The sequence below is a fragment of the Herpailurus yagouaroundi genome, unplaced genomic scaffold (assembly GCF_014898765.1).
Source record: "Herpailurus yagouaroundi ecotype Mexico unplaced genomic scaffold, PumYag 194, whole genome shotgun sequence".
NCBI lineage: Eukaryota > Metazoa > Chordata > Mammalia > Carnivora > Felidae > Herpailurus > Herpailurus yagouaroundi.
This window is the reverse complement of record NW_024412425.1, coordinates 1881353-1897062: the sequence shown is the minus strand read 5'-3', so window position 1 is coordinate 1897062 and position 15710 is coordinate 1881353. Positions and strand designations below refer to the sequence as shown.

Here is a 15710-nt window from a genome sequence, read left to right as displayed (position 1 = left end):
CTAGATCTTCCTGACCCACCCCACCTACTTACCTGTCATGGAGTGTTCCATCTCTGAGCTAAAACCTGATGCTCCTCTGACTCAGCCTCTCCCCTCCCCCCCCCAAAAAAATATCTTTTTCCAAAATGGGTGTATATCCTTTTTCCAGAGGAGGTGGACCAGCTATTTCCACATCTAAAAATTCTAGAGTGTTCCAGACACTCTCCCAGTCTCCGCCCTTCTTGAGGCCCCATCTCCTCCCCATTCGGCCCTCCCCCAACCGGCATGGGAACCATGGAACAAGCTGTTCTCACATTCTCTCCTGGAGCCTGTGACACACACCAACGTCCAACGCCCCGCAACTCGCACCCACACTGTGCCCTGCTGGTCCCTTCCCCATCTTGATCTTGCCCCAGTTTCCAACTTCCTCGGCCATCCCACGAGTGCCCTCTTGCACCCTCCCCCCCCCCATCTCTCCCCCTCCCATCACCCCTGGCTCTCTTCCCCAACCAACCTCTGAATCCTTTATACCTTTGCCTCTCTCCACGTTTCTCTATTGTCCCCCCAAATTCTTTGTCCTCCTCTCCCACGAAGTCTCATCTCTGTGTCATTGTCCTGAGACTTGGCTTGTCCCTGGATCCTGACTGTATCTCTCTAACCCCAAATGTGCCTCCCTCTTATTCTTTGGCCTCTCTCCTGATTTATGTGCCCTGGTTCTCTACCTCCCCTCATCGAATCTCTCCCGCTTCCCTAAATCACCGGCTCCTTCCTCCTTCTGTCTCTCCCTGATGTCTCCCTCTCCCACTGAATCTCCATCTCTCTTCTGTTCTCCCCCCTCCCATCACTCCTGTGGCTCACTCATCTACCTCTCTCTCCAGATCTATTTCTTCCCTCTCCTGCTCTTTTTCTGATTCTCTATAAATGTGTGGCTCTGTGTCTCTCTCCTGATCTTTCAGTGTCCTGGTTCTCTCCTCATCCCACCTCGCCCAAATCTGCCTCCCGCCCAACCTCGTGTGCGTGTCATTCTCTCCTTGGTCCTTTCCCCTCCGCTCTTTGCCCCACATCCGGATGGGGGACCCCAGGTGAGGCGCTCTGGGGACCCAGAGGAGGTGCTCTGGGCACCCCCACCGCCTACCATAGCCCGGGAGGGGCGGCCTCTTCATCTTTCCATCCCTTCCCCCAGGCCCCAGCTCCCGCCTCCCCCCTCACTGCTGCTCACTGCAGCTGCAGCAGTCCGTTGCCAGGGCAACCACAGCTGGCTGGGCGGGAGCCCCCTCCACCCCATCCCCCCCTCTCCTTTCCCGGCGAGGCTGGGAGGAGCTGGGACAAAGCCAGAGAAAGGCGGGGTGCAGGGGGGAGATGGAGGGAGATGGAGGTCGGGCCGGCTCCAGCTGTTAACCTTGGTCAAGTCTCCCCCTAGGAGGCCCCCATCTCCCCTTCTTGGTGGTGCCCCAGTCCAGCGTGGAGAACGAGGCAGTCGTGGGCAGAGGGGTCAGGCCCAGTTTAATACACAGAACAAGTTAATTCACAGCAGAGGCAGGCAATAAAGGAGACTCGTTTACAAGGGGGGGGGGCATGCCTGGATTGGGGGAGACCCCCCCAAACCCACCACCTCCCCCCGCTTGCAGTCTCAATTTCCCTTTTTTTTAACCCGAACAACAAACACACACAACCACAAGAAACAACCACGCCCCCTCGCTACCCCCAAAATGGCCAGCGAGGGTGGCAGGGGGCAGCCCGGCCTGGCCGGTGGGGAACTGGAGCAGGGGAAGGGGGACAAACTAGTCCGTTGTAGAGTCTGTGCTTCTCATTCCAGCAGGCGCTGGGCAGGGGCCCGCCTTGCCCGCCTTGCCCCCCCAGCCGACGCCCACCAGCCAGGGCAGGCAGCAGGCACAGAGCGGGCAGGGTGGGGCTCTCAGGGAGGGAGCAGGAACGGAGTTCAAAACCATGGTTCACGTCATGCAGTATCCACGGTGGGCACCAAGAGGGGGCGAGGGTGGACACCACACCCACCTGCCCTGGGCACGAAGGGGGATGGTGCCCACATTGGGTGAGGAGGTGGGACAGCTGCAACTCCAGAAACTGGGGGGTGGGGCTGGTAGGCAGGAAGCTGGCAGAGACCGGTGCCCAGTGGATGCGCTCGGCAGCACCCCCTCCACCCAGCCAGGCCTTATAGGACTCTTTGTATATATTAATTTCTTTTTTCTTTCTTTTTTTTTTTTTTTTTTTTAACTTTTTGACTTTTTCTTTAGAAAAACGCTGTGTCCGTGCCCCGGGCTGGCATCTACCACCCCTCATGCCCGCCCAGAGGCGGGGTATGGCTTTGAGGGGAGCAGAAGCCCCCGGTGCCCACTCGCCAAGGGATGGGGAAGGAGGGAGGAAGGGAGAGGGGCCCTGCTGGGCCCACCAACCCACAGGGCAAACATTCCACCTGCACGGAGGGAAGGGGGTGGCCCCGCCCCCTCTCGGGCTTCCCCTGTCCCCCTCCACTGTGGGGCACTGAGGGCGGAGAGAGCGTGGAGGAGCTCCGAGAGGCAGATAGGTAAGCACCACCCCAGAGGTCCGGGTGAGCCAGAGCCAGGCCTAGGTGAGGGTGATGTAGGCAGAGGCCTTCTCTTTCAGGTGCCGAAGACAGAGGTGACAACTCCAGCTCCCTGTGGGGGTGGCCAGAGGACAGGGATTTAGGCCCGGGTCCCCAAGAGGCTGACCCAACCTCCCAGCCAGCAGACGCGGTCTTTGGTCTCCACCAGCCGGAAGACAGCTTTCCGACCCACCCGCCCCCGGGGTCATGCCCACCTCTTCTCTCACCTTCCGGGGGCTCCGCCATGGGGGGGCTCAGGCAGTACATGTGGTAACCCCGATCGCAGTCGTCACAAAACAGCAGCTGGTCCTGGGGGGTGAGACCCGCCCAGCTGGCACCCTGGGGGCACGGGCACCAGAAACCGGGGTGGGGGGCTGGGGCAGGGGTAGGTCAAAGGGGCCGGGGAAGGCGGTCCCTCCCACGAGAAAGGGCTCCGAGACGGGCTTCGCATCCTGGAATCTTTGCGAAACCCTGCTTGGCCAAGCAAAACACCCCTGTGGTCGGCCGGTTTGCACCTCGCAGTCTGGGTTTTATAGATTCTGTGGAACACTTCAAACGCCACCGAGATGGTCTGACACCAGCTCTGGAAGCAATGGACGTTGGGTTCGGTTCCCAGCTCTACTAATTTCCTAGACGTGACCTCGGGCACGTCATGTCCCCTCTCTGAGCTCAGTGTCTTCTCTGCGGAGTGGGAACGAGAGCACCTACCTCGGAGGGTGGTTGGGAGGAGTCAGAGAGATGAGGAGCACTAAGTGCCGGGCTCAGTTAATGGACACTAAGCAATAATAATAGTACAGGTTACTACTGTTCACCAGGGAGGGGCTCCAGGGAAAGGCTTTAGGCCCGACTGGCAGAGGCGGAGGTGCCGGACGGGAGGCCACCTGGGGGCATGTCCCAGGGGAGGCGGGCGGGCACTCACGTCGTTCTCCGAGGTGCCGCACAGGCTGCAGGACTTGCACTCGATGCACTGCCAGCGGTAGGTCCGCACGGCCGCCGTCATGTTCACCGTAAACTGTAAACATGAGGGGTGTCCTGGGGGCCAAGGGGCAGGGATGCAGTTAGGGCTCATCATGCCCCCGGTGGTGACTGACCCCCCCCCCCCCGGGGGAGGAGACGGCTCGGCCCCCACCCCTGGGTCCTAGGGCCGGAGGAGCTCCCGTGGCCCACAGCCCGACCCCACCCCGCGCACGGTGCCCAGCGACCGTACCGCAAGCAGCGCTGCCACGACCGTGGCCACCAGTCTCCTACCAGCCACCATGGTAACCACATTCTGCTCCCCAGAATACCATGGCAACCGCATTCCATTACCCGCAGTGCTGTGGCAACCACTTTCTACCACCCACAACACCCGGGCCGCCACATTCTGTTAGCCGCTGTGCTGAGGCAGCCACATTCCATTACCCACAGCAGAGTGGCCGACAGGTTCTGTTAACCACAGTAACGCGGCAGCCACGTCCTCCCAGCCACGGCGCCATGGCAACCGCCTTCCCCAGTGGGGTCCCCACGCTCTGGGTTCCCTGTGACCCAACGCCCGTCCCCCAGGACGGGCGAGCGACCGAAGTGTTCCCGGCGGTACCGCGCGACGCCGATCCCACAGCCGTCGCACTACCCCAGTGCGGAGACCCCCTCAGCCGCCACCCGGTGCCACAAGTTACGTTCCACGCTACCCCGTTGCCGTGACAACCCTATCGCACTCCCCGTGATACCATGACAACCACAATTCATTACCCACCGTGCTGAGGCAACCACAGTCTATTACCTACAAGCCCACCCTGGGAAACCACATCCCACTAACCGCAACTCCATGGCAAGCGCCCTCGGTTATCCACAGTGCCCAGGCAACGGCCATCCATTACTCACTATCACGGTTCCCTACCCACAATGCCTTGGCAACCACCTTTCACTGCCCCTCGTGCCATGCTAAGCACGTGCTACGACCGGCAACGCCGTGACGACCGCATCCCATTATTCCCAGAGCCTCTCTGACCACCCCCTCCCCCTCCCAGTTTCCCAAGGTCCTCAGCAGTTGAGTCCACTCCACCAGCTCTGGATCCCCCCAGCCCCAGGCCGCACTTCTCCGCCTCCCAGCCTCCAGATCGGGACTCCTGGCGTCCCCTCCACCCGGGCCCCCAGCAACCTCAGGTGAGGGTATCACCTGATCGCCCACAGTCAGCACAGGAGATGAGGTCCTCGGGACACCCCGTCTTCTTGGAGCCACCCAGGCAGAAGTCACAGTAGCCGTTGGGGATAACAGTGCCATCGGGCGCCTTCTTGGCTGAAAGACAGCAGGCGGTGGGGGGGTTGACGTAGGCGGGCGGGGGCACCTAGTCAAAGGCTGCTGCACGAGTAGGGGCAGAGGGAGGCGTCCCTACCTGTGTGTTTCCTCTGTGCCTCAGGGACCCAGGCCAATTCTTTGTAAAACTCTGGGGTTGGGGGGACAGAGAGAGGGGCTCTCACCATAGGCAAGGCTCCACCCTGCCCCCCAGCCTCAGCCCCAGCCCCGGGGTGGACCCCTTTATCCAGGCATGGGGGAGGTAAGGAGAGAGAGTAGCTACCCCAAGTTGTGGCTGCAGCAGAAAGGGGATGGGAGCCCAAATAATTCTCATCAGGAGCCCCGAACTCTTTGAGGACAACTCACTCTTTATTAGGCAAAACTGGCAAATAACAGCTTTAGGAAGAGCCCCCCTGCTTCCCCTTTCTACCACACAACCAGTGCCAACTAAGCCCCGGCTAGATAAAAACTGGGGGTACCACTGGCCAAGATCTGATATGCAAACAGACGGATGTTCACAAGAAAAATTCTGAACACAGAGGTGCCCGGTGCGTGGTGGGGACGGGGTGAAGAGACCGCCCTCTCCCACCAAGAGGTGGGTGCGAAGACAGTTTCTCCGCTGGCGGAGCCTCTCCCGAGCCCTCTCCCATCCCTCGGCTGTCAGGGCTGCCACGAGATTGGCACGGGCAGGCGCCAAGGGCTCCCAGGCCACAGACCCTGCCCCGCAGCCAAAGCTTAGCAGAAAAGGGAGAACGGGAGGCAGAGAGGGAGGGGAGTCATCTATCACCCCCCTCCCCAAGCTCTAATTGAAACAATAAATCAGACCCAGAAATATTACGCCCGGCCGGGAGCGAGGGAGAGATGGTTGGTTGCCATGGCAACCCCAGAGCCAGCATCCCCATGGTCGGTGGGGGGAGGGGACCGCTGAGCTGGAGATTTTCCAGAAATGTCTAATGTGCCCCCTCCCTCCCAGGCTCCTCAGCCCCCACTCCCGGGGCCCCTCACTACCCCACAGCCCGCCTGCCTGCTCACGTTTATGGTTGTTTTTCCGGTGGAAGGGCAGGGCGTGGCGCTCGGCGTTCTCCTCCCCCTCCTCCTCAGCCAGGTGGGTGTGGGTGTAGTGGTAGCTGAGCCCTGGCCGGTTCTTATACCGTTTCCCACAGACTGGAGAGCGAGCAGGGAGGGCCGGTCAGCCCTCCCAGCCCATGCGGCCTCCACCCTGGCCTCGGGGATCACACCTCCCCCCTCTGCCAGAGGCCTGAGCATCCCCTCCCGCCGGGCTCTAGAACAGGAGGGAGGGGGCCAGCAGGGGAGAGGTCCCTAGGCCCCACTCTCTCTTTCCCCCTCTTCAGAAGGACTCACTATCACAGACATACGGCTTGTCTCGGTCCTCCAGGGATGCGGTGTCCTGGCGTTTCCGGAGACCCCCGATGCCATATGCCTGGGGGAAGAGGCGGGATGAGGGGCCAAGAAGGGAGGCAACTGAAAGAGTTTTCATCACTGGAGCCTGAAAGGTGAACCGCAGCTCTGCCACTTCCTGACTATGGGCCTCGAGTAACCCCCTTGACCTCTCAGAGGCTTCCTCATGGGTGTGAAGGCGGCTCTGACCCACTATACAATCTCTGTTTTGCCAATGGGTTCATATATCTGAGCCTCAGCGTCCTCTTCTGTACGATGGGTGTAAACTCCTCTACCCCTTCAGGCTGCTCTGGGAATTCAGTGAGGCCAAACTGGGTTAGGGTCTGACCACGATAAACGCTCAGTGTATGGGATCCGTCACTGAGGAGAGAGGTGAGGGAGAAAGATTTGGGGGTGATACCTTTCCTTTAGCCCTGTTCTTCCTCCTGGGAATGTCATCCTCCAAGTCTTCCACCTCGAGATCATGTGGAAACTCCAGCAGCTGCTGTTTCTGGACACCAGAAGGGAGACTGAGGTCAAGAAAATGGGGGATGCTGTCCTTCTCTGTGGGAGTTGCGGACACAGCTGGAGACTGGGGGCGCAGGGCAAGCAGGGAGGTCTTCCGAACAGAGATGAGGTGTGGAAGGATGCGACTTAGGAGGCCCAAAGGCCCTAGGGAACCAGGGGAGATCGGAGAGCGGGAACAGGGTACGCCAGGGCAGGTGGCGGGGGTGACAAGGCGGCCGGGGCCCCTGAGGGGTGGTCCCACCTGGCAGTCCATAATGGTCTCCTCCTCCTTCAACTCAATCTTCTTCTCCCCTGTCTCAGCACACAGTAGCGCCTCAAGGACAGGCCCTTCGGGGAGGCCACCCTCCTTCTTCAGGGGTGCCTCACAATCTGGGGACAAGGCCACGGTGGGGAGGTCAAGTGGGGAAGTTGTCCCTGGAGGATTTCTCAAACTGCCCAGGTTGGGGAGCCATGCCCTTTGCTTCAGGAAAGAGGTATTCCCACACTCGACCAGCAACAGACTCAAAGATTCAATCACGCATACTGGGAAGGAGGCCGAGACCTGGGAAAGACACGGCCAGGCCCTCGGATCCGCTCAGACACACTCAGACGGAGACACGCCAGACCCTCCCTCACTTACACCTGCATGCACGTGGAGAAACACAGATTCTCAAACAGGATACACATGGGAGATACAGACGGATCATCTGGAGACAGCCAGACGCACAAAGGAGGAGATACACCCAGACACTCAGATACACCCAGTCACGTAGAGGAAACATATCCAAACCCTGGGATACATCCCAGAGACAATCAGAAAGAGACACTAAATCGTCAGCTATACCTAGATCCGCATAAGGAACACCCAGCCAGACCCTACCAGACATGTGGACACACACAGGGGAGATACAGACACATCTGGAGAGAATTACTCAGATGGACACACACGGACGTACACAGGGGAGCCACACACGGCGCCTCTGAGGCAATCGACACACCCAAAAGGACAGCCAGATGGACACTCCATGGCGCCTTGATCGGCTTAGGTCAGCAGGCTCTGCTCTGGTGGCAGGGTACCCGCTTGGGATTCTGGCTTTCTCTCCGCCCCTCCCCAGCCCGTGTGGGCACTCTCTAGATAAACAAACAGACAAACTTAAAAAAAAAACCCACACAGATGGACACTTCAGTATACCTGGACCCACACAGAGGACGAGGGAAGAGAAAGAGCCAGTGACTCTAATAGTACTGGTCACATTCAAGAAGCGATAAGGCCAGACGGTCTGGTTGGACCAGCACACGTGGGCAGAGATACACCTGATATACCAGATACTAGGGGAAGAGATTCTCCCGGACATTCCAAAGCATCCAGACACTCAAAAGAAGAGACACCAGACACCCCGATGCACTCAGACACACCCAGAAACGGCCGGACACTCTGGGAGACCAGACACACACGAGATGAAACGAACCCTCTAATGTCCTTGGAAACACCTAGAAAGAGACACAGATACTTACATCCACTCCACTACCGATGCAAAGGCTTACCACCAGACACTCTCACACATGCACACACACTCAGGCGCCCACAGGAAGAAAGACAGCCGCACAGCAACACATCCCAGTTCACCGGGGAGGAGCCACCCAGGCACCTAACAGAGAGCACCAGGCCCGGAATACACCTGGGCCCCAGTAGGAGAAGACACGTCCAAGTCCAAAGCAGTCACTCAGGGAAAACTGGAGAATGTCTGGACTACAGCCAGACACACACCTGCAGACACTCGCTAGAAGGGAAATAAAGGCAAATGCTCAGAGCCACACAGGCGTCACCACACACGGATCAGCGTTTGCCCCGGGCCGGCTGGGGCCACCCCAGGCACAGGATGGAGCTCCACCCACCGATCTTGTACTCGCAGGGCCGGAGTCTGGGGTCCTCCAGGATGTTAAGTCTCCGTTTCTTTCTCCAACAGCGCGCGGGGTACGTGTAGATCTGTCCCGGGGCCAGACCTGCAGGTGAGGAGGGCGGTGAGGACCGAGAACGCCGCCGCAAAGCCGCTGCCCCGCCCCGCCCCACCCCGCCCCTGCCCTCCCAGCGGGTACCAGGGCCGCGGTGGGTCTTTTCCATCCAGATGTAGCAGTTGTTCTGGGCCACGCCGGTCTGCGAGTCGAGGAAGGGCAGGCGCAGGCTGCGCTCAGCGCACAGGCGCGCGTTGTAGCTGCGGCAGTGCTCAATGGCCTCGCGGTAGAAGTCCTCGCCTAGGCTGTGAGGGCGAGCGAGCGGGCGAGTGGCTGTCACCAAGGGCAGGAGCGCCGGGTCGTCCAGCACCCCTCCCTCAACGCGCAGCTCGGGAATGGGTGATCCGACTCCTCCAGTCTCTCCCCTCCTGTCGCTCCTGGACTCAGAAGCCCCCAACCTGAGACCCAAGCAGGCCCGGAGCCAACCGGTAGATACACACACATAATGTAGAAACAGACAAAAATACACCAAGACCCATCCACACGTGCACATATCAAAATACACAACACAAACAAATCACACAGGATTCACACACAAAGAGAGACATATCCCAAAACTCACAAAGGAGAAACAGACAAATCTCACATACGTGCACACACAAATATCTACTGAAAAAAACACAGACATCGCAGATACATAGTGTGGGACAGACACAACACACATATATCCACGCACAAATACACATCACATATCCAAAGACACACAACATAAACAAAGCACCCACACAAAGACACACAACATGCAAACAGATCACAGACACCACACTTCACACACACACTCATGCAACCAAAGACACACACATACACAAATGTTAGAAGAAATGTTAAAACAAACTACCCACATGAGCACCTACACACATATCTAAAGACACAACACAAACAAACCACACACGCACACACACACAATGTCCAGGCACACTATACAAAGAAATCGCACAGATTCACATAGGACACACACGTACACACAATCATAAAGATACACGATATAGAAACCAACATCTAAAACACCACATATCCAAACACAAAGATATACACATATACAATATAGAAACAGACAAATCCACCCATATTCACACAAAAATGTACGCATAAATACACGCACAACTACAAATCCAGACACAGAACACAAATGATGCGGCTTCAAAGGACATGTACATACACTCAAAGACCCAAATATCCCAAGATACCTGGTAGACTGAAAGATATTAAACACATATCCACACACATATCCAAAAACACACACACAAAAAAACACAAAAAAATAACAGTACAAACAAGTGACACACACTCCACACGCCAAGACAAAGGTAGTATGGGCTTCACTCAAGTTTACCGAGGCTCCCGCACCTCCAGGCCATTTCACTCTCTCCCCAACCCCGGGGGTCGCCGGGCGGGACATGACCCCCTTCCCCGAAAAGGACCCGAAGAGGACTCCGAGCTCCCCACACCCTCCGCTCGTCCAGGAGCAGCGCATCGGACACCGTTCTTGCCAGAGACCCATGATCGCACACATTCGCACCCCCGCGCAGCACGGCCCACGGTGACAGCCCCCCAGACACCCCTTCGGCCCCACCCCCGGCCGCCACACACACACGCCCGCGCAGACCCGCCCGCGCGCCCTCCCCACCTCCCGCCGGCCCGCAGCACCTCAGGGGGCCGGGGATGACCGTGGCCATCTTGCTCCCCGGGTCCTGCCCCCAGCAGGTCCCCGCCGGGTCGGTCCTCCCAGCGCTCGGGCGGGCGCTGAGGCCGCCCATCCATTCATTCCCGCGGGGCGGGAGCACCGGGACCACAGCCAATCACGACGGCGGGGCGGGCCCGCCCGGGCCATTCTGGGAGTCGTAGTCCCGGGCCCGGGGACCCGCGGGACCCCGCGGGGAAGCGGGTGCAGAGGTGGGGCCCAGGGAGCGCGCAGTCACTCACACACGTTCGCCCAGACGCACATCTAGTCTCCCGGGCAGACACTCACACATGCACACCTGGACTCGCACACACCCACATACGGCAGTTTACACACACATTCACACGTATACTCACAGCCTCCCACGTAGACTCACGCACACTTCACTCCCACACCTTTACAGACTCACGTACATTTACACTCACACAAACACTTCAATGCCCTGAGACCTAGAGATACCTAAGAGGTGCCCATACAGACGTCCACCGGCTAAGCCTGCGCTTGGCTCACTGACACCTCCCCCAACCCCCCCTCCCGCCTCCCCCCTCCCCCATCCCCAGTCCCTCCCAGCTCCAGAGAACCCTATCTAGTCCCTCCAGGGCTGTCACTCTCACAGTGACCCCGCCCTGCTCTATCCCTTCCTTCCGCGGGCTAGACGGCACAGTGCTACTTTGCAGCGGGAGCCACACCTTGTGGATTCAAATCCTGGCTCTGCCATTTGGTGGCCATGTGGCCTCGGGCAAATGACTTAACCTTTCTGGGCCTCGGTTTCCTCACGTGTAAAATGAGGATGACACCTCATTGGATTGTCGTAAGGATTAAATGAGTACATATGTGTAAAGTGTTTTTAAAAGGTACCTGGCAGGTAGTAAGTGTTCAGTAAAACTTCACTCATTCCACAAAGAGGATTTGATATGTAGTTAAGGTGTAAAATAGCCAACAATTCTAGAAAGAATAATACCCTGGGGCGCCTGGGTGGCTCAGTCGATTGAGCGTCGGGACTGCCGCTGGGGTCAAGATATCACAGTTTGTGGGTTGGAGCCCCACGTGTTGGGCTTTGCGCTGATAGCACAGAGCCCGCTTCCACGCTGTCTCCCTCTCTGCCCCTTCCCCTGCTCACACGCGGGCACGTGCGTGCACGCTCTCTCACAAAAATAAATAAGCTTTAAAAAAAAGAAGAAGATGGAGGAGGGGGAGGAGGAGGAGGAGGAGGAGGAGGAGGAGGAGGAGGAGGAAGAGACGAAGAGGAATGCCTGGTACATAAAAGATGCTCAGTATTTGTTGAACGAGTAAATATACTGAGTACCCATGATGTGTCAGACACAGTTCTAAGTACTTGATTCACTGGTGCAATTCTCGTAATGACCCTCTGGGGTGATGCTATTTTTACCCCCCCATTTTCCAGATGAGGAATCTGAGCCCCTGGTGGCTCTTTGAAGGTGGGACTAAGGGGGGGACTCACTCGCCTAGATATCTGTACCCAAGTCAGTTTTTACTTCCTTCTTTTTCCCACTGTCACTCACACAGACTGTACCCTAAGCGATCCCCAGATAGTGAGCTGACCCACCAAGCTGCACCAGCACTCACCTGGAACCCCCCGTGGTCCAAAGTTTGTGTTCAAATTTGAGCCCCTGCGTGGATTAAAAACGCCCACAAATGTCCTTGTCCACCAGGGGGCTCTCCGGCAGACAGACTGCATAATAGCCTTCACCTCTTTTGTCACTTGATGCCCCTACCTACCCTCTGGTAAGAGACACCTCCAAGGTCTTCCATACTTATCACTTCTAAACACACACACACACACACACACACACACACACACACACACCTCTAGTGTCTCAGACCCCTTCCACAAACCACAAACCCTCCCCCATCTCCCCCAGCTAAGGCCTTGACCTTCCCCCTCCCCTCCCCGCAACAGGACAGAGTAGGTCTCTGCTTCATATCTGGTTGAGAATAGGTGGCAAGGAGAGTAAGTCGGGGATGCTTACCTGGAATGGTACCCGCATTCTCACTCTGGTCTTCAGGCCCCTCCCCTGGTTACCCCCTATCGCATCCAGACTAAGCCCTCCCCCTCTGTCCAGCAGCTCAGCTCAGAGAATTCCCTTGCCACCTTCCTCTCTCACCTCCCACCACCCACACATGCTTACACTTGCTCCCCACACCTCCAGCCTCAGACACCCCAGCTCACTCCTGCCCCACCCCAGAACCCTTGCATCCATTTGATCGGTTTGGAGGCTGAGTGTAGAAAACTCCATCACCTCCCCGGAGGCCCTTGTCCACCAGCACGATTGAACCCCCCCCCCCCCCACCAGACCCAGGCTGAAACTTGCCTCCCTTTCCCTACCGCTAGTAACCCTCACAGATTCCCCCTCCCACACTTGAACTCCCCTGCCCAAGCAGGGGAGTTCCACCCCCTACCCCCACCCCTGCAGACGCCTTAGAAGATGAGAGCAAAGAAGGGCACTGGCACCCGCACCCTAACTTTGCCCAGGCCCCCGCAATGCCCTATGTGGGAACTGGACCGCAAGAGAAATCAATATTGATGCTACGACTACTAATCACTACATTTAGGCAGGGTCAGGCTCTGGACTAAGTGCTTTCCAAAGGTCACAAGCCCCATGGGATGATAGGCTCTGTTAGGAGTCCCCAGTACACAGATGGTAACACTGAGGCTCTGGAGGAGGGGGAGAAGGGAGGGGGAGACTTAAGGGCTCAAGATGAGGTTTGAAACCAGGTAGTCAGAATACCAGCCTCGCACTCCCTCCAGCCTCCCACTCCCAAGGGGATTTGGCTCCACTCTTTTAGAAGCCAGTCTCTGCCCTCAACCCCGAGGACCTGTCTGAAGAGGAGAGCAAAGAAGGGCAAAGCAGGGCGCTGGCACGCCCACCCCAACGCTTCCTCTGACCTCCTCCAAGAGGTCCGGCCAGGGTCAGAGGGAGGAGGCCAGAATGCCTGTACATCCACCAACCTGCACAGGAACCCTGTCCCAGCCAGCTCGAGGGTGTTCCTCGTGGGGCACACCTCCGTCTGTGTGTTAAGACAGAGTGAGGGAAGCAGAAGGGTGTCACCGTCACACACCTCCTCACACTGACCCCGGCTCCGCACACGCCCTGCAAGCTCTCCTGCTCACCGCAAAGCCACACGTGTAGGCGCGTGCCTATTAACCCCCGCCCCACTCCTCTCCCAACAGCCCCCCGCCAGAAACCAGAAACAACTGGGGGCCTAGGGTCCAGCCATCAGGCCCGGCCTTTGGGAGGCTGGGGGGCGCTCCCGGCCCCTTCCCCCTCCCCACCCCCCAACACGCGCAGCTCAAGGTCAAGGCGGCGAGAGCAAGAGGTTGGGGGAAGGGGGGGAGGTCGCCACAGTCCCTTTGTGCGGCGCCGCGGGCGTTCGCCCTCCGCCTTCTCCACCCCCCCCCCCCCCCCCCGGGGCGGGGGGGGGGGGGGGGGGTGTGCCGCGCTCGCCAGCCGGGGAGGGAGGGCGGGAACGGCCGCGCGCCTGTCACTCTGAGCCCGCTGTCACCGCCGGAGGAAAGGGGGTGGGGAGCGCTGGGACCCGGGAGTCCAGGATCCCGAAGAGGGAGCGAGAGAGAGAGAGATGGAAAGAGAGAGAAAAGAGGTGGCTAAGAGAGGAGACGGATGGGACAGAGCTAGGCTTGAACCCGGGCGTCCAGGTTCGCAGCCACCGGGCCCAGGAGGAAGCTAACGCTCGGAGGAGGGACGCGGACAGGGAGAAAAGGGAGGGAATCCCCCGAGATTGAGGGTGCTGCCAGCATCCTCTCCCGAAGCATCCGGTCCCAGATGCTCTGGTTAGATGTGTATGGGCGGGGAGAGGGAGGAATCCCACGGTCTAAACTGACCTGGGCGTCGGAGCTTCTAGGTCCCGAAGACCCGGGGAGGAAAAAAGGGAGCCAGCAGGGATCCGACCGGGAACCCCGACGTCTCAGCTCCCACCCTGCGGCCACGCGGGCCGAGGTCCCCGGAGAAGGAGAGAGGAAAGAGAAAGGTGCTCTGCTGAGGGGGAAGGAGGGTGGTGAAGACCCCGGAGGCTGAGGTCTGGACTTGGGCGTTCGTACTCCCAGCCCTATGCCACCCCCCCCCCGGCGCCCCCGGAGACACGGAGAAGGAGAGATGGAGGAGGAGGAGAGGGAAGCCCCTACCCCCACTCTGGGTGGGGAAACGGCCTCCGCCACCCCCCAACCCGCGCCACATTCCTTCACTGACAGCGACAAAGAAGAGACGCCCCCGCGACCCTGAAGGGGCTCCCGCCCCCAACCCCAGGGGGCAACAAGGGGCGGCAGGTCCCCCAGCGGTGGGGGGGACGAGCTGGAGGGCCCCCATTAAACTACCTTCCGCGCGCGGCGTCCCCCTCCCCAAGAGGCGGGGGAAGGGCCAGGGGTGGGGGGAGCGGGATGGAGGGACGTGAACGGCGGGGACACTCACGACTTGAGCGGGTTCTGAATGGCGGTGGCCATGGCCCGCTCGGCTGGGCCGCCTCCGGCCCGGGGCGCTGCTGCCGCCGCGCGCGGGCCCAGCCCGGCCTGCGCCGCCCGCTCTGCCGCCCAGCGCGCTACGATTTCATTCATTCTTGGGGCTGCGGCGCGAGCTGAGCGGGGCGGGCCGGGGGCGGGGCCCGGCCAATCCCCGCACCTCCCGGCGCACGACGGGACGTGGAGTCTAGGGGCGCACAGCGGCGCCCGAGGGCGCCCCTGACCGGACTACACGTCCCAGGGGGCGCCGGGAGGACCACACGCCCATTGGCTGCTGGGGATACAGGGCGGGGCTGGGCTCGTCCCAGAGCATCTTTTCCTCCTCCCTGGGGGTGCTCCATTCCCACCTCGGGCTCTCCATCCACCAGGAACCGCGGGCGCGGGAGCAGGTGGCCCCTGGCTTCTGGGTCTCCCCAGGGTATGTGGATGACCCAAGGATCTGTTGTGTGTTCTTGTCCATGCCTGCTTGTCTGGGTGTCTCTTCTGCGTAAGCCAGCCTGTAAACAAGCACAGAGGTTAATCAGTGTCTTTGTTCACTTAATCAGTGCTTGCCAGGTGCCGGGCACTTTTCTAGGCACTGGGACACAGAGCAGTGCCCAAAGTCGCTGCCCTCAAGCAGCTCACCTTTTAGTGGAGAAAGACAAGATGACAAAGAAGAACATAAATAGACAAAATCAATTTAGAAAATTATGAATGCTATAAAACGGCTTCTCTGAGAAGACGACATTTGAGCTGAGACCCGAGAAGTTCCAGCCAGGAGACAGGAGGGGAAAGGGAACACGCTTTG

General features: G+C 59.1%; 1 protein-coding gene across 12 annotated transcripts; it reads right to left on the bottom strand.

Moving 5' to 3' along the window:
- Positions 1–1456: 1456 nt before the first annotated feature.
- Positions 1457–14967, bottom strand: DPF1 (double PHD fingers 1). 12 transcript variants are annotated; one of them, XM_040445996.1, is made up of 12 exons: positions 14877–14967; positions 8835–8995; positions 8634–8741; positions 7000–7127; positions 6652–6741; positions 6195–6273; positions 5865–5996; positions 4933–4983; positions 4716–4835; positions 3480–3592; positions 2776–2899; positions 1457–2633 (listed from the first exon to the last, which is right to left on the bottom strand). In XM_040445996.1, exons 1-12 carry the CDS (start codon positions 14906–14908, stop codon positions 2563–2565), a joined length of 1209 nt encoding a protein of 402 aa, XP_040301930.1. In that variant the 5' UTR covers positions 14909–14967; the 3' UTR covers positions 1457–2562. The 12 variants fall into 12 exon arrangements, with proteins under 12 accessions (XP_040301930.1, XP_040301933.1, XP_040301937.1 ...); XM_040445999.1 differs by having other exon boundaries at positions 2788–2869; XM_040446003.1 differs by lacking the exon at positions 14877–14967 and adding an exon at positions 13403–13421.
- Positions 14968–15710: the final 743 nt, after the last annotated feature.